At 36.8% G+C, this 27,000-nt stretch overlaps 1 protein-coding gene across 2 annotated transcripts in view; it reads right to left on the bottom strand.

Moving 5' to 3' along the window:
• LOC113051398 (arf-GAP with Rho-GAP domain, ANK repeat and PH domain-containing protein 2-like) overlaps positions 1-27,000 on the bottom strand; it is a 75,891-nt gene that overhangs the window by 16,468 nt on the left and 32,423 nt on the right. For both annotated transcript variants that reach the window (XM_026215120.1, XM_026215119.1), the window contains 10 exons: positions 26,671-26,777; positions 20,390-20,589; positions 18,632-18,717; positions 18,114-18,296; positions 15,101-15,275; positions 12,884-13,009; positions 6,216-6,360; positions 5,681-5,783; positions 4,916-5,114; positions 1,708-1,771 (listed from right to left, as the gene is read on the bottom strand). In XM_026215120.1, coding sequence (XP_026070905.1) covers positions 1,708-1,771; positions 4,916-5,114; positions 5,681-5,783; positions 6,216-6,360; positions 12,884-13,009; positions 15,101-15,275; positions 18,114-18,296; positions 18,632-18,717; positions 20,390-20,589; positions 26,671-26,777 — 1,388 coding nt within the window. The remainder of the gene's footprint in view (positions 1-1,707; positions 1,772-4,915; positions 5,115-5,680; positions 5,784-6,215; positions 6,361-12,883; positions 13,010-15,100; positions 15,276-18,113; positions 18,297-18,631; positions 18,718-20,389; positions 20,590-26,670; positions 26,778-27,000) is intronic.

The raw sequence follows: 27,000 nt of genomic DNA, 5'->3' as shown, positions 1-27,000 counted from the left end.
GTAATTATAATTAAAAATTATATGAGCCGTTACAGCATGGTGACAGTACACTACAGTTAAAAAGTCTCTTATGCTTACTAAGGCATTGATAAAAATAAAAAAAGTAATATAAAAAGTGAAATATTGTGAAATATTATTACAATTTATAATAACTGTTTACGATTTTAATATATTTTAAAATATTTATTCCTGTGATGGTAAAGATGTTTTTTCAGTAGCCATTACTTCAGTCCTATGTCAAATGAACATTGGATAGTAGTTCACCCAAAAATGACGATTCTGTTATCATTAACTCACTCTCAAGTTATTTTAAACCAAAAAAGGTTTGGGACAACATGAGAGTGAGTAAATAATGACAGAATTTTAGTACAATGTAGTACAAAATAACCATTTGTTTTAAACAAGGGAAACAAACCTCATTTATTTGGGTTACTACGCAAGTAGACAGTGTTTTGTCAGCTATAAATTTGGAGTTATAAACTTAAAACTAGGGCTTCCCTGACCAGAGATTTTTTTTAATTATTATTATAATTAGCTAAAAAAGTATAATAACCTTGAATTTAAATAAATAGATATTTTATATTTTAAATAGATATTTTATATTTTTTTAATAAACTAGTGTTTTCTGAGACAGTGTCTCAAAGATGAAGTTGACTAGACTCGCCATCTCCTCACTGGAAGCACCTTTAGAGAGAAATGCATCTCTGCAGTTTTTGTTTTTGATTTGAATTATTTTGTTTTAAAGTAATTTGAAGCTTTCAATAGATATATTTATCATGCATGTGAGGCAAATATTTGCTGAGTTTCGGTTCATTTTTGTGAAGCGCTCCTGTTCAAGACGAGACCGCAGAAATCACATCCTGTTTGTTTTCTTTATTTTTCAAAAACACAATCTTTTGTTGTGAGTACACACAAATTAAATAAGATACTTTACAGTGTATAATAATGTACTATTATTCTTCTCTCTATGAGCAAAAATGACGGCGCATTTCAATTTGTTTCTGCTGTTATTAAGAAAAAAATGCAAGCGATCGCGCTTTAGCTTGTGTTTACATGTAAACCTTGTGTGTGACAGTATTAGTGAAATCAGACAAAAAAATTATAATAACTTAGTCCAGTAAACAGGTGCCGTTTGATAGACTTTTTAGTGTGTGCGTGCTTAAGTGTACTCGCAAAAAGAAGATGTCAGAGCAGCATGAGAATGAAACGTTTAAACAAGGCTTTGAAACACAAGTAAACAATCTAATTTTGTGATTGCAAATCAGTGTCCCATGAGTGTAATTTTACCACTGAGTTTGTTTTGAATGTATGTGGCATTGTACAGTAGCCTATACTGAGACGGAAGAGCCAGAACTGCAGCTGATAGAATGTGCGCTGTAGCGCGATACTAAAGTATTTCTTCAAAGATTTCTTCAAAAATTTGATATCGCACAGGATTCTCTGATGAATATATAATTAAAAACTGCATTTCTTGAAACTTGAAACACAAATATTTTGTAACATAAACATTTGTTAACATTACTGTCACTTTAGATCAATTTAATGTGTCTGAATACACAAAAAGTGAGTACAAATTTCCATAATATTCCATAATATTTCCATAAATAAATAAAATCCCAAACTTTTGAATGATAGTGTATGTTTAATAAAACTTAATATCAGCACAGTCTTTTATGTTGCATTATGGTGTAAGGCAGTGTACTGTACCTCCCACTCTCGACCATGAGTAACACCTGAATCTTCTCGTCACCCTCCATATGAGTGGACACAGCTGAGGAAAAAATATTAGAAAAACATTTCTGAAGCAGTTCATAAATCTATAATAATGATAAATGCACTCTTAGACAAACTAAAATAAAAATGATTAAGAGTGAAACAAAACAGCTGGAGTAAGTGCAGCAGAAAGCTGAGTGCTGCTGGTCATTAGTTTCTAGTGCAGTACATGAGAAAACTGCCTCACTGAACCCAGCAGATACATGCACAGTTGTACATACACATTCATTGAGTCTCTGATTATTTAACATGTTTTATTCACATCTGTCACTTTCCCACTCCCTCTTGTCTCTCTCTTTCCTTCAAGTGTCAGACCAATATTGCAAATCATATTCAATGACCGAAACTCTCGATCAATCCTCGAATTATGTTTAATTAATTAATCAAATTCATAGACTCAATCACTTGTGCATAAATTCTGAGATTAATCTATTTCATAGTAATACAAACAAAAACAAAACAAAGCAGGTCAAGTGAGAACAAAATTGCTCAATTATTTTTGAAACTCCATACTCAACTAAAATCAACTGAAACATGCGAACTTCAGTAGCAACAACAAGCACTTTAATTGTTGCACTTTAGCTATTTTCAAGACTGCCACGTTTTGTTTACCAATGTTATTGATTTTTTTTTTTAAGGAGCGCTATCAGGCACACAAGGTTTATTAAAAACCATTACTGAAAAGAGAAAAAACATTCACTATCACAGTTTGCTAAAAACAAACTCACTCACACTCACTTAAAAATTAACACCCTTAACTTTTATTAAGAAATTAAAAACTAAATTAAACCAAGCAGCCTTGTTTAGTGCTGAGGTTGGCACTGAGATTCCAATAACATCTCTCTTGAATCTCTTTTTCTTGTTCACATACAAACAATTTGGGTCAAATATTTGATTATTACATGTCTCAAATGTGTTTGTGTTTACATTTGTAGTTCATTCTTTTGGTCTGGGCCAAAAAAAAAAAAAAAAGAAGATACATTTAGTCCTGGTTTGTTTTGCGTTAATTCACACTAAGTTCATGCTATAATTTGAACACTAAATCTAAATATACAAAACAAAAGGCATAAGGATACAGACTTTTTTTATCAGATTATTGGACCCAACTGTACATGGGGCACCTTTTAATATCTTCAAGAACAAACAGATCCTTATATCAGAAGACCTTTATGTACTTGCGTGACAGATTTCAGGACCATGGACAGAAAATTCTTTTTAACATTATCATACTGTCATCTAGGACGTTTAAAGGAACTATTTTTGGTGCTTTGAAGCAATTAGCTTGCAAAAGACTATGAGAATTTCTTTCAAAAGCCTCTTTGTAGAAAAAATATAATGTCTGACTTTCAGATGTAATTTCTACACAAATCATTTCCATTGCTAAATGGATGAATTTGACATTGCTCTCCTGTTTACAGCAGGAGCAAGTAAAAGAGGGTGAGCTTGGGCAAGCTGTGAACTGCTGGTCTGCCTATGTCTGTGTCCTAATCTAATTTCACAGAGTTGCAGCCCTTTGAGGCCCATATGTTCTGTCACTATAGAGATCTTAAACCACTGGAGACGCTTCGTTAGCGCGCCACGCTACATTTCAAGGCTCTCCGAATTGTTGAGGCATCACCCTCTTAATCCTGCCCCGAGTATGTTGGCTTTCTGGATTTGATCCTTTTTTTGGCCTTGAACGGATTAGGGGGAAAAAAAGAGATTCATTGATTTTTCCCGCCATTCTAGCGCAATTGATTGAAAATGTTGCAAATCTGGTCCATGGGTGCCAAGCTCTTGTCAACTACATCCCGCCCAAACACGACCGTGGTCTCCCTTGGAGACAGACGAGGAGTGTGACCAGACAAGTCTTTTAGAGACGTGGGAATGGAGTCAAACATTAGTACACTCAATGCCAACGAGGAAATATTAGCAAGAGATAGAGAAGGCGGCATAGAAGATTAAGGCTAATATTTCAGATGAGATTTCAAGAAAATGATCATGAGGCTCAAGGTGTCACATACTAATACTGAGACACTTTACCTCAGACATCAATAATGTAATTCATTAAAAGAAAAGACAATATGGCCAATCTTTTTAAACTGATAATATTAAAAATGCTTACTGACAGCATCTAATCAAGTGAAAAAATTGCTAGAATTAAAACCGCACATATAAACACATTCAGTGATCAATTTCAGGATTAGTTCACCCAAAACATATAAACTTGAATGTCTTTCTTTCTTCTGTAGAACACAGAGAGAATAATGTGCTGGATGCAGTTACATCCATTAGAGACTATCACTTTCTAGCTACAACAAGAATGCAATAACACAATAAATGTATCATAAAATGCTATGTTAGTCATTAATATTTTCCTCGAGTTACCTGTTACAAATCACTGAATTGATTTGATTTGATTTGATTTGAGAACAAACCATTGAAACTGCTATTGATTCATGGTCTGACTCCTCAAAACAGTCTGTTTGTAAGTCAGACTACGCAAATTCTCTAATGGACTCTGAAGAGCGCAAAAAGGAACAAGAACAAATGACAAGATTTATAAAATTACATTTCTATCTGTTCATTATGTGTGTTATGCTACTGAAAGTTTTGGAATTGAAATTAAGCTGAAAAAAGGACATTAGTTTCAGTTAGTTGCCAGGGCAGCATTTCTCATTTTCTTTTAGGATAAAGAACTAAAACTACTAAACTTAAACAGAAATAAAAACTAATTAAAGGTATATATAAATATAAAAACATACAAACATGACAAAAGCAGATATCAAAATGACTAAAAATTAAAGAAAACGGAAAATATAAAAAGCTAATTCAAAATATTAATAAATATTATAATAGTATATATTTAACAATAAAATAGCACTTTTCCTCACTCAAAGCTATCAAACTGGTCTAAAAGACTATAGAACACACACACACACACACACGTTGTATTTACTGTACCACTTCTGTGATGCTTTTTAACAGTTTTTTAGTCATTTTAGAGCTTGGCAGCCCCAGTCTCATTATATCAAAAAGAATAGCCATGATCATTTTTAAAAAACGAAATAAAAGAAAGAGTCATATGAGTTTGGAAAAACATGGATGAACTATTCCAATAATATCTTTCATTCTACTGGTGTGCATGCATATTTGTTCTCACTAAGCTCCTGTAGGCGTTTGAGTTGAAGAACTCCCTCCTCTTCATCTTCATCTCCAGAACAGAAGTAGAGTTCTGAGGCCACCAGAGCAAACCATCCCATTCGCCAATGATAAAGGTCATGACCCTCTTTATAGTGCAGTCGGCCAATAAGCTCACTGTCCTGCCTCAGCAGAGCATCAGCCCTTGCAGGGACAAAACACTGGAACGAAAGAGAAAAACATTAGACAGAGGAGCCGTGTGAGAGGCAGAGAGAAAACATTTAAAAGTCAGGGGCTTGTGCAGATCAGAAATAAGTTTCTAGTGTTGTATGCCAAACAGAAACTACAGCTAACCCTGGAGTTGCATTAAACCAGCATATACAGATAGAAGAACAAACACAAATACCCTTTGAACATTCCCTAGCTGAGCTCTCAGAGTTACGCAAACATTTCAGCCTAGACACTAGCACCTCCACACTTCACTTAAATGGGAATGCATGGGAGTGTGTGTGTGTGTGTGTGTGTATGTGAGTGAGGGATGAGAGGCAAGTAAGATGGAATTGTTTGAAGAAGTAATAGCATACACCCACTCACACAAGAAAAACACTAACGCCCACCGACACAACAGGGACAAAGACACAATAAATGACCTTCAAGAGTCGACGCATACAGCACAATGCGGCAAACGCTGCAATTCATAATTAAACACTGAAGCACACACATGCTAAATCAGTGCAACGCTTATAAATCTTTTAAGACTTATGTTATGTGTTTGAGTGCGTATAACCTTGGCGATGGCGAGTGTCCAATCCTGCTGCGCGTCTGAGGTCTCCGCTCCGAACACCAGCACTCTCTGAGAGCGCAGGTACAACTCAAAGGTGAACACTGGCCTGAGGGAGGTGTGGAAACAGTACAATTAACACACACACACACACAAAGTGACTGAAACACACACATGCCCACATGCTCACAGCTGTGAAACAGAAAGGATAGTGATTAATCTCTGTTAGTCTTTTGCTCTTACAATAAACAGCTGAACGCTGGAGATTAATCCAAAGGGAAAGGTCACTCTCTTAATGGCTTTAACAGCTCTGACTTGTGGCCCACATTTTTGGACAGGGGGATATTTTCGTTACAGCAAGCGAGAGCAAAAGTATTCAAGAAAAAGGGGGATTTCATTTGTTAGTGTATGGAAACTCTGAGGTGGGGTCACATCTAAAACACTTTCCATAACCTCTTAACCTTAAAAGGTGGTCAAATGAATAAGTACATTACAAGAGGCCATGAGAGAAAAAAAAAAGGATGGAGCGGGAAACGTGTACCCTGTTTCGGTGATGTTCTCAGTGTTGTTGATGGCCAGGCTCACCACGTCACTAATGTCAACTCGGCCTATGGGTGTAGCATTCTTCTCAGTGTCATAGTAACTAAGAAATCCACCTTCCAACGTACACCAACGACGGACCATGTCTGAAACACATTCAAAAATACAAAAATGAGATTAACTAGATTCAATGGCATATTCTTCATCACGCAGCGGTATTTGAAGTTGTTGCTCATACTGAGGGATTTAAACAAACCTCGGTGCATACATTTTGCATTCGGATATTTGGAATAATTTCACTTGTTGTATTATTAATTAATAGATGCAACATAAATTTAGCTACGTTTCTTTAGTTTGTGTTAAAAAAAGATAAAAATCCTCCCTTAAGGTGTGGGGGCACGTTTACCGTTGCTCTGTGAAATTTCACAAGCAAAATCCAGTCTTCCAGTGGGAATCCACAAGATTTGGGAGTTTCACGTGAAGATGGAAAAGCTCTCCAGCAGAATTTCCTTATATGGGAGCACTGAGAGGCTGAGCACAGACATTCATTCACTGATCAGAGCGAGAGCGTCGCGAAAAGTCACAAAAGAAGTGTGTTTTTGGTTGCCAGGGCAAGACAACCCTGCACAGATTACCAAAAAAGAGAAACAGCATTAAGGGACCAGTGGATGGAGTTTATTTTTACAGAGCATCAACGGAGTTGTGCAAGTGTTTGTGTTTGTTCCCTGCATTTCGAAGATGCTTGTTTTACAAACAAGGCCCAGTTTGACGACGGATTTGCGTATCGTTTATTTCTTAAGGATGATGCAATCCCAATGAAAAAGGATCACGATCGTGTGTTGGAACCGCAGGCGGTGAGTAAAACTGGTTAAAATATCTCTGCCTCCTTGTTAGTGCGTCCGCCTCCCATGCTGGAGACCCGGGTTCGAGCCCCACTCGTTGCAAAGTCGTTGCTGCTGCTGCTTTCGTTCAGTTTCAGCCTCTGGATCTGATTCTGGATCATAAATAAACGGCTGAATCTGACTGTAAGCCATGGTTTGTTTTGGATGGTTTTTTCCTCACGGTAATGTCACAGCTTCCAGCTCTCAACGCAAAAGCCTACTGGCGCTCGTGATTCTTTAGCTCCGCCCACACGTCACGCCTCCAGCCGGTCGTGTTTTTCCGGGAAAAATCGGTACAGACTATCTTTCTTTTATGAATATAATAAAACTAAAGACTTTTTGGAGTTATGAAGGATGCAATACTACTCTATAGGTACTCAAGATTAACAGGATATTGAGAGAAAACGAGCATTTCACCCCCCCCTTTTAAGTGTTTATACTGTATTACTGTTAAGAATTCAGAGCAGATTCACAGCCACTTACATGGTCAATTATCCCACACTTATTAGTGCTTTTTGCACTGCATGCATTCTTTATCTACTACAATTTTTAAAACATTTAAAAATGTTTAAAATATCCTTAAAGAATTCATCTGTGGTCCACAAAGAGCAACCAGAAGTAGAAACATTTTTGTAAATGATCAACTGTAAATGATCTACTAAAAAAAAAGTGGTTTAACCATACATTCTTCAAATGTACTCAATGAATTCAAGTTTATCTAACTTATTATGTGTGCGTTCAAGCAATAAATAATTTATCAGACACTTATATCCCCAGTGTCTTATCTGTACAGTTCACTTGCTGGCTTAGTCTTTCAGTCAGCAGTTTTTTTTTTGATTATGAGCCACAAGTATTACCACTTTTAGATTACAAAGCCACTCGCTTGGTGCATGTGCAAGGAATGCACATCTCAGGACAAAAATATATTTTTACAAGTGCTCTACTCAAAATTGAGAGTGTGTTGAGTCACAAAGCATGAGTAAATCTGATGAGAACATGTTTTAATAAAAGCAACAAAGCAAAAAGTAACAGCATCTTCCCAAAGCACACATAAATAAAAAGGAATTAATAAAACAAACTGATATTTCATTATGATAAAATATCAAAACACTGAATGTCTTTAAAGAGGTTTTAAAAGATTCAACAAAAATATGAATTCTACCAAAAGCTTTTTAAACCCTGTTTGACGTCACATAAAAGTGCAGTTTAAGTATATAAAAGATACATCAAGGCATGTTAACTACTAAAATCCAAAATATTCTCCCCAATCTGAGAAGGCTTCTGTTCATCATAAATATTTAAATGAGATGTTACACTCTTTTTCTAGTTATTATGTTGGTTAAGCAATGCTAGCATTGTTCAACACACTAAAATATTCATAACACAAGTCATTTTCATATCATACAACTATCATTTGTCTTGTGAAAATGCTGATGGGCTCTTTTTCAGTGTGATGTTTCCAGAGGGGAGCTATTAGACAACGGGGGAGCTATTAGTGACACAATGTCTTGTTCCTGACAGTGCTCCACCAGATTCATCTACAACACTGGCGCTTCATTACTCCAGTTTGCTGGGTTTTGTCGGGGAACAAACTGTTCTGTCGGCAATGTCAAAACGAGAGTAAAGAGACACTAATTTATGGGCAAGGAGAGGTTATCACAGAGCGATATCCAACTTTTAAAATGATGGTATGAAACAACATCTTGATCAGTGACAGAGTTGGTATTTGGTGACCGTTTGGCAATATCACAACACACTAATATGTCGTGTATATTTACACATGCACACAAGTCCACAGGCAGCTGGCATTTACCATCCAATGTGGCTGTCTCTCAGTATCGAGTGTGGTGTAATACAATAAATTGCTGGTATTTATTTCCATCACACCTCTTCACCTCCTCTGTCTGAACCTCTCAAGCTCAAATGCCAACACAGTAAGTGCACGAAAACCCTCTTGTTCCCTCTTTTCATTTTCTTATTTACAAAGGATATGGATATATAATCTATGAACCAGTGCTTCTCATGGAACATGAGGAGGTGTCCTTTTCATTAGTATATTTGGATTTGGCACAGCATGTGTGCAAGGGGTTTTTGTCTATTTTCAACTTCATCTGTGTCTTTATGTGAACTGAAACAGTTTTAAAAAAAAAAACACATCAACTTCTCAGTAAAGGCTGGGTTGCTGGGATCAAGCCTCTTAAAACAAACATTTTTCAGGTTTTTCACAAGCAAAGCTGCACATTTAGACACAAATCTAACATGTGCTTGAAACTTTAAGAGGTTGGAGCATCCCTGAAAGATGTGTAAATCTCCTTTATTTCTGTTATGCCAAGCTTATTTGTATACACCCAAAAGCCATGGCTGTCTTTACCTGTAATAATTTAAGGTTTTATGTGAAGACAGGCCTAAGAAATGGCGGTGCTGTTGAAAGAATCATTCAGTTAGATAAACTACTAGCTGTTAAAAGTGGAAAGAAACAGAGAAACAAAGAATTAAAAAACAGGCAACATGTTTTACATGCCATATCAGGGTGACAATTACATTCCATGTACATCGCGTTTAGTGTTGTCTGTGCACAAGAAACGAATATTAACCCTACCATTCAAACGTTTGTAAATTGCCTTTTTTCCGCACTTTTACATTTTTACAAAAATACATATTTTTCTAATAAAAGTTCCACTTTATTTGTCGTCTTTTTTTTTCTTTTAAGCTGTACATGTGGAAAGTGCAGTTTGATGACAACATCGCATGTTGTTTACTTGATGTGCTTACGCGCCGATAGCTAAGTTAATAACACAGAGATATTTTAAGCAGTTTTACTCACCGCATGCGGTTCCAACACACGATCGTGACCCTTTTTCGTTGGGACTGCATTATCCTTAAGAAATAAACGATATGCAAATCCGGCGTCAAACTGGACCTTGTTTGTAAAACAAGCATCTTCGAAATGCAGGGAACAAACACAAACACTTGCACAACTCCGTTGATGCTCTGTAAAAATAAACTCCATCCACTGGTCCCTTAATGCTGTTTCTCTTTTGGTAATCTGTGCAGGGTTGTCTTGCCCTGGCAACCAAAAACACACTCCTTTTGTGACATTTCGCGACGCTCTCGCTCTGATCAGTGAAGTCTGTTGTGATCTCAGTGCTGTGCTATACGGGAGCGCGCGCTCTTCTTCTTCTCTAGTAAAGAGTGCGTGCTCTTCTGGCAGAAGTGCCCTCAGGACCCATATAAGGAAATTCCGCTCCATCTAACGTCACACAGAGCCATACTCGAAAAAAACGTTCCGAACTTGTGACAAACCGGAAGCAGTATTTTGGGAACAGAAATACTCCTTCAAACGTACAACTTAATTTTTGAAACTTTGTCCATGTTTAGCATGGGAATCCAACTCTTTAACAGTGTAAAAAACTCAGTATGCATGAAATAGCATTTCACCCCCCTTTAAGTGGATGACAGACAGGAAGAGCAAAGAAACATGACTGAAAGAAGAGAACGGACGGAACAGAAACAGAGGAGAGAGATGAACACCGCACACTGTGAAACTTGAATGTTTGAAACACTGAAGTACTGAAACACTGAAGCAACACTGTAACACAACACAAAAAGTGTTTTCTGATCATGTGTAACATTGAGTGTTAGGGAACAACTAAATGCAGCGACACTCACTAAACTTCTTTTTTTAGTATAGTCACTGTCTCAGTGTGGCAGGAAAATATGGCTCAGCTTAGATCCCAACCCAAATCATTGGATAGTTATCAATGTAAAAAAATATATTGCCCCTTAAACATATTCAGTGTGGTTGGCTACTTTTTTGATAGTAGAGTGTGTTGTTTGCTGCATGTAGCATAAAAATGTTGTTACAACTTAAAAGTCAGTGCAATAACCGGACAGCCTCAAATCCAGCAGACTGTGCTTTTATTAAAATCCCCAGGATGAAACCATAAATTATTGACATAAGGTTTTATATAGAACGATGTAGACCATCAAGGCAGTCTCAATAAAAGCTTTCTAAAGAGTCACCGTCACTATGCTAGTGTGTTATGGGTGGCTGCCAGAACATTGTTATGCGGTTACAAAGGTGTTCTGAGTGTTTTCTAGAATGGTGCAATGTGGTTGCTAGGGTTGTTACTAGGTGGTTGATTATTGGCCCAAGTTAAAAGAAAAGTCCCACATCTCGATGGTATTCTGGTCTCTGATTTGGCTCACATCCCTCCTCCTATGCAAGTCGATGGGATTTTTCACTGCTTTGACATTACCCAAGACAAAATTCAAAGTTTTTGTCTAAATTTACACTTGTGAAAATGCCTACTTTTAAAAAGAATAAAGAATATACAAATTGGATTTCTGAATTTTGAAAAAGCAAACTGAATATTAGCCGACACATGAAAATAAGTGTGCATCTTTAAAGTATGACAAAGGATTACTAACAGATTATTCTGTTAAATGGATATTAATGCATTTTATTTTATGTTCTTTCAATGTGCACTTTTTAAAAGTGTATTTGCTTAGTTATAAAACATAGTCATGAAAGTGTACTCTCTTAAGTTCATTTAAGTGACCCTTTACCGTATTTTTCGGACTATAAGTCGCACCTGAGTATAAGTCGCATCAGTCCAAAAATACATCATGATGAGGAAAAAACATATATAAGTCGCACTGGACTGTAAGTCGCATTTATTTAGAACCAAGAACCTTTTCTATTGGTTCATTTCTCTTGGTTCATTTCTCTTGGTTCATGTCAAATTAATTTTGATTAATAAGTCGCACCTGACTATAAGTCGCAGGACCAGCCAAACTATGAAAAAAAGTGTGACTTATAGTCCGGAAAATACGGTATTTAATAAATATCATACTATCAGTAAGTAGAGCTTTTTTTCTTTCTCCTTCTTAAAATTCTTTCAAGATTTGAAGAACAGGACCCTACAGGTACACATTCAATGCAATTAAATGCACTTCTTTTTTCACAAAGAGATGCATTTTTTTCCCATACATTTTATGCTACCGTGGTTTTTCTAAAAAATACTCCAACGTTTTATCACTAAATTGATCACAGTTCAGGAAAGTTGTCAGACTCTCATCCACTTTGTTGAAGTTTCGTTTTGTGCAAAGAATAAAGAGGCATCTGTTTATTATCGTAACAGATGTTCTTTAAACTTTCAACATTCACCATATTTACTTTTAAGATACTTAGGACTGCATTAAAGCATTTTCAACTATCTGAGCCTAATTCTAAAACACAGCTTGCTTATTTGCTCTTATACACACACACACACGCAGGAGTACCGGGAAAAACTGGCAGAGGACCAATGCGGGCTACCACAGCTTGAGACACATATCCCTAGGGATACAAGATAGAGACAAGCTGAAAAAAAGAGCTCCTGCAGTGGAACATGTCCTCCAGATGCTTGTGCTACTCCATCAAGAGTCCAGCTTAATGTAGGGCCCTTTCCTGGCCCTGTCTCTAGAGAGAACTTCTGTCTAACCCCCAAAGGGCCCTCTCCAGATGCTTGGTAGTGAACAGCATAAGTACAGTGGGTGCCAGAGAGACGATGGGGAAACACACTTGAAAGAATAACATCTTTGGGGGGATTTAGTGTAAGAAGGATGGGGTACTCAAATGTAAGCTGGGCATAATAATATTGCACAAGTACTGTGCAACCATTTCCAGTCATGGGTGAGGATAAACAGGAAGCGCAGATGAATATTCATAGGTAATTATGTGGATGAATGGATAACTGAAGAGGTGGGTGTTTGGACGGATGAATGCAAGGACAGACAGACTCACCGGGTCTTCCTTTCCGGTCCAGAGTGGCCTTGCTGGCATTCACAGAGCAAAAGAGAAATCCGTCCCTAAAAGAAGGAACATCAGCCGAAAAACTGCTGTCACATACTGCTTCTAGCTTAGGAAAATCTATAGAGAGAGAGAAAAGAGAGGGGGGGGGGGCAGAGAGATTAAAAAGAAAAAGAAGAACGGCTGATTAGGAATAATCCTATAACAAGGCCAGGATGAGAAATGTTGTTTAGTCGCAAACCCAGCTCACTGTTCTTGCTGCTTTCAAGTGAAATCCAACGTTTTTAAAAACTATTTACCTCAGAAGCTTCTTGATAACCAGTAGGTCTCCATGCAAGGTGTTAATCAGCTTCTAACACCTAAATTTCATCCATTTCTCATTTTCCAAGGTTATTTGTTTAGATGGCTTGTAAAACGAGGCTTAATTCTGCTCCCCTCGTTCCACTCTACCTCTTCAACTGCTCTCCGTATTTGCCTCCTTCACTTTAACTCCTTTTTCTGCCTACTACCTTATCTCATTCTGATTCAATTAGCCGCTATGCTCAGGTTCAATTTTCTTCTGGAAGGCCGGCAGTACCAATGAGATTTTATCACACACTTCCAGTTGGCAGCATGGAAAAGGTTCAAATAACTTTAATTGAAAAGCCTTTTAATTGAGGGATCTTTCCATCCATCCATCTCTTCCCTACAGCTACAGATACTTCTCCGTTCGAACGAGAAGGATTAAAAGTGATAATGAGATGAAGGCCGAAGGGAAGTACAGTTTTACGATTTCTGCACACATGTTGCAAACATACAAATTGAGAGCCTGTATAAATAATATATTCAAATGTATGCATATGTGAAATTTTCCATTAGACTGTAATAGTCCAAAAGAAACAATTGAACTTGTTGCAAGTTGAATGTGTGTGTGTGTGTGTGTGTGTGTGTGTGTGTGTGTAAGATGACTGAATTATCTGACTTCGAATCACATTTACAAGCTATTAAGTTAATGAGGCCATAGCTCCACACAGATTTAGAGGTTACACAAATGTCGTCCTGCTGTTGTTACGATGTAAGTACACAATCTACAGCTAATTACAGACACTTTCAGAGGCAATGCCTTCTTGAAGTAAGGATTTGTGTGTGTATTAAAGTCCTGCATTAGCCTGTGAGAAATCACAGTTGTGATGAAGATCTGACTGTGAGGACCAGTTAGACTTCACCAGTCAATACAGACAGAATGTCTTTAAATGATCTACTATGTATTTATGATCTACAATGCTGTTTAAAATTTGGGGTCAGTACGTTTTTGTTTTTTTCTTAAACTAATAATTTTATTTAGCAAAGAATATCTATTGTGAATAAATGCTGTTTTTGAACTTTTTGTTCATCAAAGGATATTCTTTAAAAAATTCCATATTAGGGAGCACAACTGTTTTTTTAACATTGCGACTGAAAATTCAGTTTTGCTATCACAGAAATATATTACAATTTTAAAATACATAAAAAAAATTTATATGAAATTGAAATAATGTTTCACAGTATTACTGTTTTTATTGTATTTTTCATCAAATAAACTGCCTTGGTGAGCATAAGACTCTTTAAAAGCAAAACAAATCAGATAGTTTATAGAGTAGTTTATGTCTTCTCCATATCTGCATTGTCTATAGGTTTTACACACAGCTTTTATGTATATTTGATATGTTCACTTCTGGTACAACTTCATCCCGTATTCCTTCAAAAAGCTGCCAATGCAAAGCAAGTCTCTTATGTTAACCAAGCCTGCATAGATTTTATCAAAAATACTGAAAAAAGTACTATTCTGAAATACAATTACAATTTAAAATAACTTTTAAATTTTTTATATTTTAAAATATTTTAAAACTTAATTCTGTGACGGCAAAGCTGAATTTTAAACATCCATTACTCCAGTCTTCAGTGTCACAAGATCCTTCAGAAATCATTCTGTAATGCTGCTTAATTTTTGTGGAAACAGTGATAAAAAAAAATTGGATTCTTTGATGAATAGAAAGTTCTTTTGTATATATATATTTATATTACTGTCACTGTTACTTTTGCTCAATTTACTGTGTCCTTGAAGAATAAAAGTAAATTTCTCTCAAAAAACTCAACAGTATTGTTTATGTTGTGGCACATATTTCACAAGATATTGCAAACTATGGCACACTGTACGCATCATGATGAAGTGAGTTTCTTAAGCACACACACCTGAGAGCTTGTTGTGGTGGAGAAACTCCATCTGCAGCCTCTGGCCTGCTTTCTGTGCCATTAGATAGGGGGTGGAGGACTCGGGGTCACCTGTCGCACACATCACATCCGCCCCACTGAAAACCAGGGCCATGGTTTGCAGGATATCAGGGAGAACCACTGCAGCACACAGGGCCTTCGGACACACACACACACACATTCACACAAAACATGTAGTATGAACAAAACTGAGCATCAGTGATGGAAAGAGCACAGCAGCACTTTTGGGCTGAATCTGACAGCACATGATGAATTAACTAACAACATGGTCAAAGCACCACTCCTTTTGCAGCTATATGGAAAACAAACATTTGTGGTATGCAGCTTTACTTGGAATCTTGGTACAGAATGACAGGAAGCGGGGCATCCACAAAAAGAATCCAGTCAGTCCAATTAAAAAGAGATGGAGGGGGAAAGAGTCAATAAATACAATAGTGTGTGTCTCTGAGAGAGCGAGAGAGAGAGTGTGTTGGCAGGAGTGATTCAGTCGAACACTGCTTTCATCTAAAACAGCCAGCCAAGCTATCGATCCCCCTCAAACAAGCTCGATCCGCTGGAGAACAAGGACACGGACACCGTAAACCACACACATATATGTACTCCCATACATACCTGCCACTACCAATTACAAAAGAATCAAAACTTCTCCATTTTCTTTTATTTTTTTATAATTTCAAAATATTTTCTTATTTTTTTTTTTTTTAAATACCATTCAAAAGCTTTTTGCTTTTTTAAGAAAATATTTTTATTAAGCAAAGTTATTTTTATAAAATCTATTACATATAAATGCTGTTCTTTTGAATGATAAGTTGAATACTGACAAATATGTATCATGGTTTCCACAAAAATAGCACAACTTGATAATCATGTTCTCCAGCATTAGGCCTATATGAGATGTATGTACAAACAGTCATATGATTAAGGTCTCTTTTTATTTACTTTATGACAATAATACATTTAGACAAAGATAATTTTATATTTGTATGCATAACTTTTGTGTGCTATATAAGATTAAAAGGTATATAAAAGCATTTCCCTTTCATTCAGTGTCTGGAAAAAGTTCTTCCAATGACATAAACCCCAAGGGCGTCCCTTAATGTGTGTGTGTGTGTGTGTGTGTGTGTGTGTGTGTGTGTGTGTGTACATGTTCTCTAGGTCACATTTGCTGAAGAGACTTCCTGGAGGTCACTGATTCTAATTGGAGTTGTGGACTATAATCCAGATAAAGACACACATACACGCATACAGTACATGCATACTCTAAATATAAATCAAACAAATACAACATAATGATAAATTATGCCACTGATGGCAAAGACTGAAATCTATTTCATCAGCCATTATTCTAGTCTTCAGTTTCACATGGTCCTTTACACATCATTAAAAAAATGTTTTATTATTATTATTGAAAAACAGCTGTGCTGCTTAAAAGTAACAAAAGAACAGCATTTATTTGGCATTCTTCTCTTTTCTCTTTAACATTATAAATGTCTTTACTGTCATTACTTTTGATCATATGTGTGTGTGATGCCATTAAGATCTACAAAAGCTCACAGTTGAATGGACACTCATAAACATCCATTTGTTTTCTATCATGGTGGACATTTATCACATTGAGCAAATTTCAAACCTTTCTGCATTTTAACGTTCATTTTCACAGGCATTTGCATGCTTATTAAGCAGTTAACTTTGGCTTGTCCCGACAAGGAAAGGAACAGAAAATGACGTGGATGTGTGGCCAAGTGTGGTGTCCCATACTTGGAATTTGTTCTCTGCATTTACCCCATCCAAATGCACACACACACGGCAGTCAGTAGTGAACAAATGCACACACACACCGTGAGCAGTGTGTCTTGCTCAAGGGTCTCTCCTCAGTTGTGGAATTGAGGTGGAGAGAGAGAGCTGGATATTCACTCCACCGATCTACTGACCTGAGACTCGAACCCACAACCTTCAGGTTACAAGTCCGACTCTCTATCCATTAGATCACGACTGCCGGCACTTTCAGGTTTAACTTTAAAAGAACTTCTTCTAAACTCAAAACCACTGCCTGCCAGGCTGACTTCTACTTGAAACTTCTGGCTGAACGAAAGTATCAGAAAAGAGCTCAAATGAAAACTTAAAGAAACATATTACATCAAGGCTTAAACAAAAACTTTTAAGAAAAAGGGAGGATTTTTCCAGAACATTTTGTTTGTGTCTGTCCCAGACGTACCTTTCCATTTATAATCTAATCTCCCCTCTATATGTTCCTGCACTGTATTCTTTATCTTCCTCTCACTCTCTGTCTCTCTCACACACACAAACACAATCATATAACTTTTTATATAACTGCTGCTCTCATCTCACATACACCAAATCCACAGTTCCAATCCTCTCTCTCCTTCTGTTCCCTTTCTTTTGCCACCCGCTCCAGAAAACAAAAGCAGGCTTGATCAGTGTTAGTGCTGACGGGAGGAAAAAATGCATCTTTTGGCTTAGAAAAGTGTAATGCGGACAAACTCAGTAATAACAATCAAAACACACACACACACACTACTGAATAATTAGGAATCGTGCACAAGAAATCCTGTAAAATCAACATCAACATCAAATTATATCTGTTAAATTTCTTAAACATTGTCAAAATAAGGTATTTTTCAAGTATAACTTTACAGCACTTTGATTGTAGTTGATTGCAGTTTATTTAATGCTATGCAAAAGGAAAGTGGAATCTTAGCATAGTTTTATAACCCTGGCAACCTGCTCTGAAGTTTGGAGAGATTCAGTTACCATGGTAACCCTAATTTACACCTGGTCTTTCAGGTGAGCCACAGCACAACTGATGTATACACACACACACACACACACACAGCCACCAACATATCCAGGCCTAATGGGCCTTTTAATGAGGTAGAAGAAAAATAGCACTAATCCAAAGGCCAACGTTAGCACACATAGTCTCTCACACACACACACACACACACACACACACCTTGTTGAGTTCCTCTTGAGTGTTTAGACATTCTAGAACTTTCTTGTACTTCCTCGTTTTGTACTTCCTGCGGATAAAGGATGCACGCTGCTCCGGCGATGGCTGCTTGCAAAGCCCGTCCTCTGGGGGAAGATTTGCTTCCCAGAAGCTGTTGGAGTTTTTATTCCCAACATCTAAAAACAGCTAAAGGTAGGGACAGAACGTGAGGAAAATATATTTCATTTTAAAGCTAAGATCACCCAAAAAAAAAAATTATGCCCTCATGTCATTCTAAACTTCTAAAAAAAAAAAAATCAGATTTTTTTAATGAAACCATTCCATCCCTCTATTGCCTCCATTGAGTGGACTTTCAATGAAGGGAAAGAAGTTTTCATTACAAATATTTTCCTTGTGTTTCAAAGACAAGCAAGATACGTAAGGGTTCAGAATGACATCAGGGAGGGTAAATATAAATCTATAGATTGACCATCCCCTTTAAAATCAATATGTAAGTAGTGACTCCCACAACAGATCAGTACCTCAATGAGCTCATTGGTCCAAATGCTGCTGTCTAGCTTCATGCTGCGGACCTTCGAGATACCAGGACCCAGGAATCGATGCTGACCTGGAAACAGATAGTGACCTGAGCTATTCACATCTAAAACAGACAATGTTCATTTAAGGGTCAATTACAGTATGTCATATTCACAAAAAAAAGATGTTAAAACTTCCTGTTCACTGATAGTGTCCTGCCTAACCTCAAAACTAAGCACAACTTTACACTAAATGGTATAAAGTAACAACTCGTATGGCACATATACAGACAGAGTCACACTCATTATTCATTTCATCATATTCTTTCCAGTCACTCGTTTCTCCAGCCTGCCACAGCTATTGCAAATGAAAGGCAAGAAAAAGCCATTAATTGCTAATGAATCATAAGTAATTAATTGTGTTTGTTGGTCGGCACATTTATTTTGCTGATCTCCAGGCACCGTGGTACTTGTTGTCTATGCGGGAAACAGCTGAATTAAACATGGCAGGAAGAAACACATATTTGAATATGGAGTGTGTGATTTTCCGGCATAATTAGCAGCACTTTAGAGTACCAGTTTGCCATCAAAGATCATAGAGCCAGCTGAGAGCCGACGGGACTAAAGCTGCTTTGTGTACGTGTTAGTGTGTGTGCATTAAGGCCACCTGTTAAGGGATTCGTTGTGCCATCTAAGAAAACTTCTAAGACAGGAAAGTACCTTAAACACAGCGTTTGCTTCAGTGAAAACTGATTTAAAGCATCAAAAGGGAACAGAAACCATCAGAAAGGTGGAGAAATTTCTCTTTGATACCTTATTTGAAACTATTAAAAGAAAGAGTGAAAAATAAGGGAGTACCGGGTGTTTCTATGGCAACCGCAGCCTCAAATGAGGAATGTCTCTAATCACAGAGTTCGATTTAAAGAGCTTATTGCAATTACATGCATAAAGAAACAGACTAACCCGAATATGTGTCACACAGCCAGGGATGCTGATTTACATCACAGTGTGTTAGAAGATGAGAGTTGTGGTAGAAAGCGACAGAAGTGAATGAGGGGGAAAAAAAACAAGTGGGAACTTTAGATAAGTATTATAGATGTGAAGATGGATCGTGAGAAAGAGGGAAATCACTTCACCCGTCTCTCTCCATCTCCCACTGAAGACAATTTGCTCTCATTTAATCGTTAGGTGTTCGTTATATTCCCAGTATTTCGCTCTCGCTCTCCTAATTGTCAGCTGCAGAAGTGCAGATAATTAAAGAGTCTGTGACACCGATTCCATGAAGGCTGCGGTGCACATTTAGAGAAAGTGTCTCCCCACTCGATGGCTCGCTCGGCAGCCATCTGCACACACTCAGCAAGTGGTTCCTCCTGTATTATGACCTTATGTAACATTAAATGGCTGCATAACTCAAATAATGAGTTAATTTATGGTGTCAGAGGGGGGTCAGAATAATCTAAGCAGCGACAATATTGGGAAAAAGAGCTGAGGACCTGGGGAATGATGGAGTAAGAAGTGTGTGTGTGTGTGTGTGTGTGTGTGTGTGTGTGTGTGTGTGTGTGTGTGTGTGTGTGTGTACGGGACACTATACTGAGTGAAATAGAGGAAGGGGAGAGAAAGAGAAGAAATAAAAGAGATGGCATTTACTCTGTCCCTCTAAAGTACAAATAAGGAACAAATATAAATCTAATTGGGTGTGTGGTTTTTTTCGTTTATGTTGTGTTCGTTCTTGATCTGCTCTTTCGGTTTGTAATTGTTTCTTACCAGCACAATTCTTGCAGATGACCACACACAGGTTGATGGAGGCCCATTCTGGCTCCGGAGCCTGACAATCAGCGCACTTCCTGTTGGACTTGTTGAACCAAACCTTCTCAAGCACCTCGTAATTGCATAATGTCTCTACGATGGACTCTTGAACTGCCTCTATCCATTGCTCTCTCTCATGCTCCGACTCCACTGTGAAACTGACACAAATAACACAAAACTCATACATTTTATCAGACTGATTTCACGTTAAGTATTACAGTAGGTGATTTAAATAAAGGCACTTGCTCGGTTCTTTAAAGCATCATTGACTAGCTGTGAAATGTTTTCACCCTTCATCAGCTAAAGAAATTTTTCTGAAAATGATTCCAATAATATAATTCCTCTCTGCCTTTGTTGTTATAGCGGTGGTGTGGTCTCTGCTATTACTTTAAATTTAGAATTATTATAAAAAAATTTTTTTTTATCATTGTGAATGGGCCTTAAGGGGTGGTCATATTTATCATTGTTTGGCAAATTTTCAAGGCTAAAATCCAAATCAAGAATTTCATATGAAGGCGAAAGATTTGACACACACAGATTTTACACATTTCACTGCTTGGTTTGAAAAGCTCATGCTTCTGTATGAGATTTTGTTAATGTTACAGCATCTTTTAAGCAGTGACATTAAAGGTACATCTACCTGCATGACTTTCTTCAGTGGATCACAAAAAGAGAAACGCTTAAGACTGTCACTCTTGGTCTCTGCATGCACTACAATGAATAGAGACTAAAGATTTTAGAAAAGTAATACTTTTTTTTTTTTAAATAATCATTATATTTTATTCACAAGTTCTGCAATTATTACAGCTCACTGAAGGGAAATTGCATTATAAGAATGATATGAGGATGAGTAAATGATTGACAGAATCCACATTTCTGGGTAAACTATCCCTTTAAAGAGCCACACAGATGGGAAATCAAAAATTACCTGTATTACAGTGTATGATGTAGCTGTCCATCAGTGTAAACAATGTGCAAAGTAATTAAACCAAAAAGTACACGATTTATAAAGTTATTGGCTTCTAAAGTAAGGAGTCGATTCTGAATCGCTGAAACGAGTCGTTATAGATTTCAAATCTTTTGCCCATCTCTATGTACGTCACTAGGAACACTTTGCATAATAATCTCCGCCTACCGTGTTGAGAGAAACAAAACTCTGACCTGCCCCACCCCCCACACAGACGCTCTGTTTGTTGTGAGAGCATCATGTCGAGGAGACGGTGTGTTTTTAATTGTAAAGGCAAGTTTGTTTTATTTTCACTGCCAAAGAATTAAGATCAGAAGAACCAATGGCTAAAATTCATTTTTACCACAATACCAGAGCAGTACAACAAATCCTTGTTGTGTTCACAATATTTCACTCATGACTGCTTTTCTAATCTCTGTTAGTACAGCGGGATTTTCAAAGCGTTTGGCCATAAAAGATGGTTCATTACCAACTTTATATAGAGCAACGAGCATCTCCGAATCAAAACGCGAAGTATGATTATGAAGTTATGTGTTTGTTTTCTCCCGAGCGTCTTATCAGTATGTGTGCTGTCTGCAGCCTTCGTCTTCGCTGATCTTCATTTACAAACGTCATTAAAATGAAGTGTAACTCCGTGAATACTGAACGAAGAGACATGAGAGAGATATCTATAGAAAGCTTGACATTGCTACTTTAAAACTAAACAAGTGCTGCGGAAAACAGATATTCTGTGATAAAGTAATCCATATGAAAACAACGCGATGTCTGTTTTTCATGTCTCCCTTGGTTATATCTAATGTGACCACACCCCGCGCTGAACGCGCTATTCAGATTCAAACTGAAGCGTGCAGCTTGAATAAACCCACACAGAAGAAAAAGCAGCAAGACTTTACTATTTGCTTCGTGGTGAGAGGAATAAGACATAATTCTCCCCAAACAGATGCTAACGCATTGTTTACCGTGAGGTTGTGTGCGGAACAATCAATCAAAACTATGTCAGTTGACCAATCAGAACACAGTATGAGAATTGAAGTAATTTTAAAATGATATTTTGACAAAATGACAATGTTTTTTAATCTTGAATGGATTTAAACCTAATGTACAGGACTTATAAACAGTGATAGGAAGCTTAGAATTTTCATCTTTCTGGCTCTTTAAGTTGAAGCCTATAGTAAATCGGGTATTGTCAAATTTCAAGACAGGGCCAGAAATTCTTCACCATCAGTTCTCTAAGCACTGACTCAAATATAAGGAGTCTGTGTGTGTTAATCCGGTACATCCTGACCTAAAACACAACAGTTTGCGTCTCACTGCGCCCAGGTCAAGTAGCAGACAAATAACAATGGCAAACACCAGTGCAGTTTAAATGTAAAACCAGTAACAGCTCTGAATCTGCCTTTCATTTCCATCATAACCCCCTCTGTGCCCATTATTTTAATTGAGCACAGAGACCTTGATACATAATTTCTTTGAAAAATTCCAATTATTTTGCCAACAGCTAATACTAAATAGTCGGCCAGCATCATATCGCTCAATGTTCAGAACGCAACTACAAACAGATCAATATTCTGTCCTGTGCACAAAAACAAAGCTAAGAGATAAAGAGGAAAAATCTTTAACAATGCGCACCAGCCAAGAAAAGAAAGCGATAGCTTTTCATTGTTTGTTGTTGTGTCTTTCTTTCTTTTTTCAGGGGAACTACATCAGTCATAAAAGGATCATTAAAAAACAAACACGAAAACATCTCATCGATTAGGCCTCCGCAAATGGCTGCTTTGTTGGAAACATCAGCTTGTGGTGGGTCACAGGTGAGCGATGCCTGTATTGTACAGCCATTATAACAAAGCTGATATTTAAAAAGAAAAAAAAAGAAAGAGAAAAAGATCAATAATGAGTGTGCTTCAGATGGATAGTATCAGAGCGGCAGGACAGTCATAATGAGAGAGTGGCTGCTAGAAAATAACACAGCAGGCAACAAACTCTGAAAAAATGATACTAAAAAGGCTCAAAAGGGAGAAATTGATGGAGTTTCCTATGTCTTTTGATAAATCTCACATAATCCAGCTATGCAAGCACTCAATTTCATTATACACAGGTAAAAGTACCAACTGTATGATGCTAATCTTTTCACAAAGTTCAGCCATTTAATCCATATTTTATTAAAGCTGGTGCGATCACTTAGTAAGAACATCAAAACCAAGACAAAAGTTTCACCTTTCCTGAAATGTTAAACTAAGTATTGGATGTAAATGTAGAAATGTTTTTGTTTATTAACTTCTGGTTTGGTTAAAACAATTAATGTACAATTCCAGATACAGATGCGAGAAAAGTTGTGAATACTTTATATTCTTTAAATCTGGAATTTTGTAGGAATGGTTCAGAAACAGTTATTTCTATAATGGTGCAGATGCAAACATACATTAGAGCCCTGCATGGGACTGTTCTGACCAATATTGTCTGTTCCCACAATGTGTGTGTTCCACTCCAGCCTGCTCACACAATTTGTGTGTCCACCTGTTCCTACAAACATTCTAATATATAATTTTCAGGCATCAGGTAGCTGTTATCAATATACAGGGTATTGAAATACCTCTCGCTATTCACTGTAACTTTCGATTCTGTGATCACACGTGCTCTGTTTGAACCGCATCTTAAAATGTATTTGTCAATGAGGTCAGGATCTGTTAAGCAGTAAATCCTCCACCATGGTTTTGTCAGTCACCAACTCGACCAATGATCAGTGAAATCTGACTCCTGTAGCTTGTTGTAGAAAACCTTTGAGCTGTGTTTATGGATCAAAGGTCATAACATTGAATTTAAATGTGTATAGGTATGGGAATTACCTATTTTGAGTTTTGATATTTGAGATATGGTAATTGAGCTACTTTGGGCTGTTTTTAACTGGTATGGGTTAATTTCATCAGGCAGCCCTTCCAACCCTGTCAGTATGAAGCAGAGCAGACTGTAGTGAACAACAGTGGGGTGGTGCCACGGTGGGCAAGTAATGTCATCGGTGTACGACCAAACCATGTAACACTGACAACCGCAGCATGTCTAGTTTTTATGCAACTCGATGCATTTAGGGATGAAGACATAATCAAGACGATCACCTAAGTTTCAAACCGAGCATCAGAATGAGGAAGAAGGCTGATTTAAGTGACTTTGACCATCACAATGGTTGTTGGTGCCATGCAAGCACTGTATTTCAGAAGCTGCTGATCTGCTGGGATTTTCACACACAACCATCTCTAGAATTTACAGAGAATAATTAGAAAAAGAAAGAATATCAAGTGAGAGGCAGCTCTGGGAGTGAAATGCCTTGTTGATATCAAAGAGAATGACCAGACTGGTTCAAGCTGATAGAAGGGCAACAGTAGCGCCAAGAACCACTCGTTACAACCAAAGTATGCAGAAAAACACACAAAAAACATTGTAGCAGACAGACTACACAAGCAGAAGACCACATTGGGTGCTCAAACAAGTTTCTTAAACATGGCAATGAGTTTACTCAAACTGTCTATGTAGTCACCCAATCCAACAGAACACTTTTAGGGAGAAACACATCATGGATGTTCAGCTAACAAATCTGTGTGAAGCAATCATTGTCAATACAGACCAAAATCTCAGAGGAATTTTTCTAGCACTTTGGTCAATCTATGCCACGAAGAATTAAGGCAGTTCTGAAGGCATTCAGAATGTTTTAACTAATAGACATCTCTCACTTGTGTTTTAAAAAGTAAATAAATATCCATACAACACGTTGCTTTACTTGGTAGGTCACTAGGAACTCACTGGTGCCTAACTATGTTTCAGGACCCGAAGTAGAAAAGCCTCATAATATTATACACCCTCCAGCATAGTTTAACTTTAGAATGAGGTTTTGGAGGAAATACAACCACTTGTTTTTTTTTACAACCAACACATTTTATATTCTTTGTATTTTGTTTAAGGACTCTTCAGCACATTCTTGAACTTATTATTAAAGGACGCCCTCTCCTAGGGAATGTAGAAATGGTGCAGATTTGTGTCCATCCTTACATAATTCTTCATAGACTTAAAACTATCTCTGAAATTCCCTTTGCACTTGAATACAGTGCAGTTGTGAAGAGGAGATCAATAAAAGTTTTTAAAATGACATTATAGGTCAATCCAACACTGGAACAGCAATTACCTTCTTTTCAGAACTCACTGATCTTTGAGGTTTGCATATTATCAGCAGTATTGGGAAGGTTACTTTGGAAATTTTATAGGTTACAGATTACAAATTAACTTATTTAAAATGTAATAAGTATGTAACTATTTCAAATAATTAATGTAACTGATTTCATTTGATTACTTTTCAAAATTTCTTACAAATGTTAAACATTTTAAAACATTTTAAGCAGGCAGGATTTACTTTATATTACTCAACACTCATTGATTATTTGAATTAAGATAATAATTTATTTGTAAAGCACATCCACCACAAAATCACCTCTTTTTACTTTGAGATCGTTCTGAGGTTAAATACAGATTTAAAACCATAAGAAATAGTTTAATAGTTATGATACTGTTTTTGAAATCAAATCTTTGCATAGCTATGACATGAAACACAGGCAATCGTAAAAAAAAAAAATACAAAAATTCCATAAACCCAAATAAGAATTAAAAAAGTTATCATATAAACCTGTCCTATTTTGTGTCCTAAAGGGACTTAACTAATTCATCACAGTACACACAAATGGGATTGAAATGTCCCTCATATTAGACAGATGTTTTTTTAATAGAAAAATAATGAAATAAAATACATTTATAATTAACATATCATTTGGCTAGGGGGTAAAATGCTGTCAAGGTAGGCTGCACGCTAGTCTATACGATATTATGCAAGCAAAAATGCTACTTTCATTAGAAGTAAATTTTCCTCAATAACTATTATGCAAATGACGTTATTTGAAATAAATAAATGTTTATTTAATCATAATCTGTAGTTGAAATTTTGAGCATCTCTGAACTCATAATCTGGAGGCATTTGTGTAAATAAATGATTGTTCACAGTATGACCTCGAATGAAACTTAAAATAATTAAGTAAAGCATAAATTGTCTTAAGAAAGTCCAGGTAAGAAGCTTAAATCTCTTTTAAGGATACAAGATTAAAGTTTAAAACAACATCTAACAGTCAATTTATGGTAATATTTTAATCTGATAAGAGATTTTCTTTTCTTTTTCTTTCTTGTTTTTCCTGGCTTTATGCTAATATACAGTATATAATATATAATATAAGCAGTTTACCAGAAGGATTTGAAAGGTGTAGTGATCTCAAATCCTTTCCTCTCAACTTGTTTCACACACGCAGCCGTCAGGTCCACCACAGTAATGGCCAGCCCAGCATTAAAGTCCTGTGAAGAACCAGCATAAACATCAAAACACTCAGTGGTTTTTCATATCCACTTTTTAAAATTCCAAAATCAGGAACTGAAATGAGTAGAGTAAATGAAGCAGATCAGTTACTGCTATGTCAGTGGACCAAAACATTCACAGTCAAACATTGTGTGTGTCTGTTTAGAACATCATAGCTGGAGTAAATCAAGTGAATAAGGGAAAAAATATGCCAACTACAAA

The sequence above is a fragment of the Carassius auratus genome, chromosome 32 (assembly GCF_003368295.1).
Source record: "Carassius auratus strain Wakin chromosome 32, ASM336829v1, whole genome shotgun sequence".
Taxonomy (NCBI): Eukaryota; Metazoa; Chordata; class Actinopteri; order Cypriniformes; family Cyprinidae; genus Carassius; species Carassius auratus.
The sequence above is the reverse complement of the archived record's forward strand: the minus strand, read 5'-3'. Positions and strand labels throughout refer to the sequence as shown.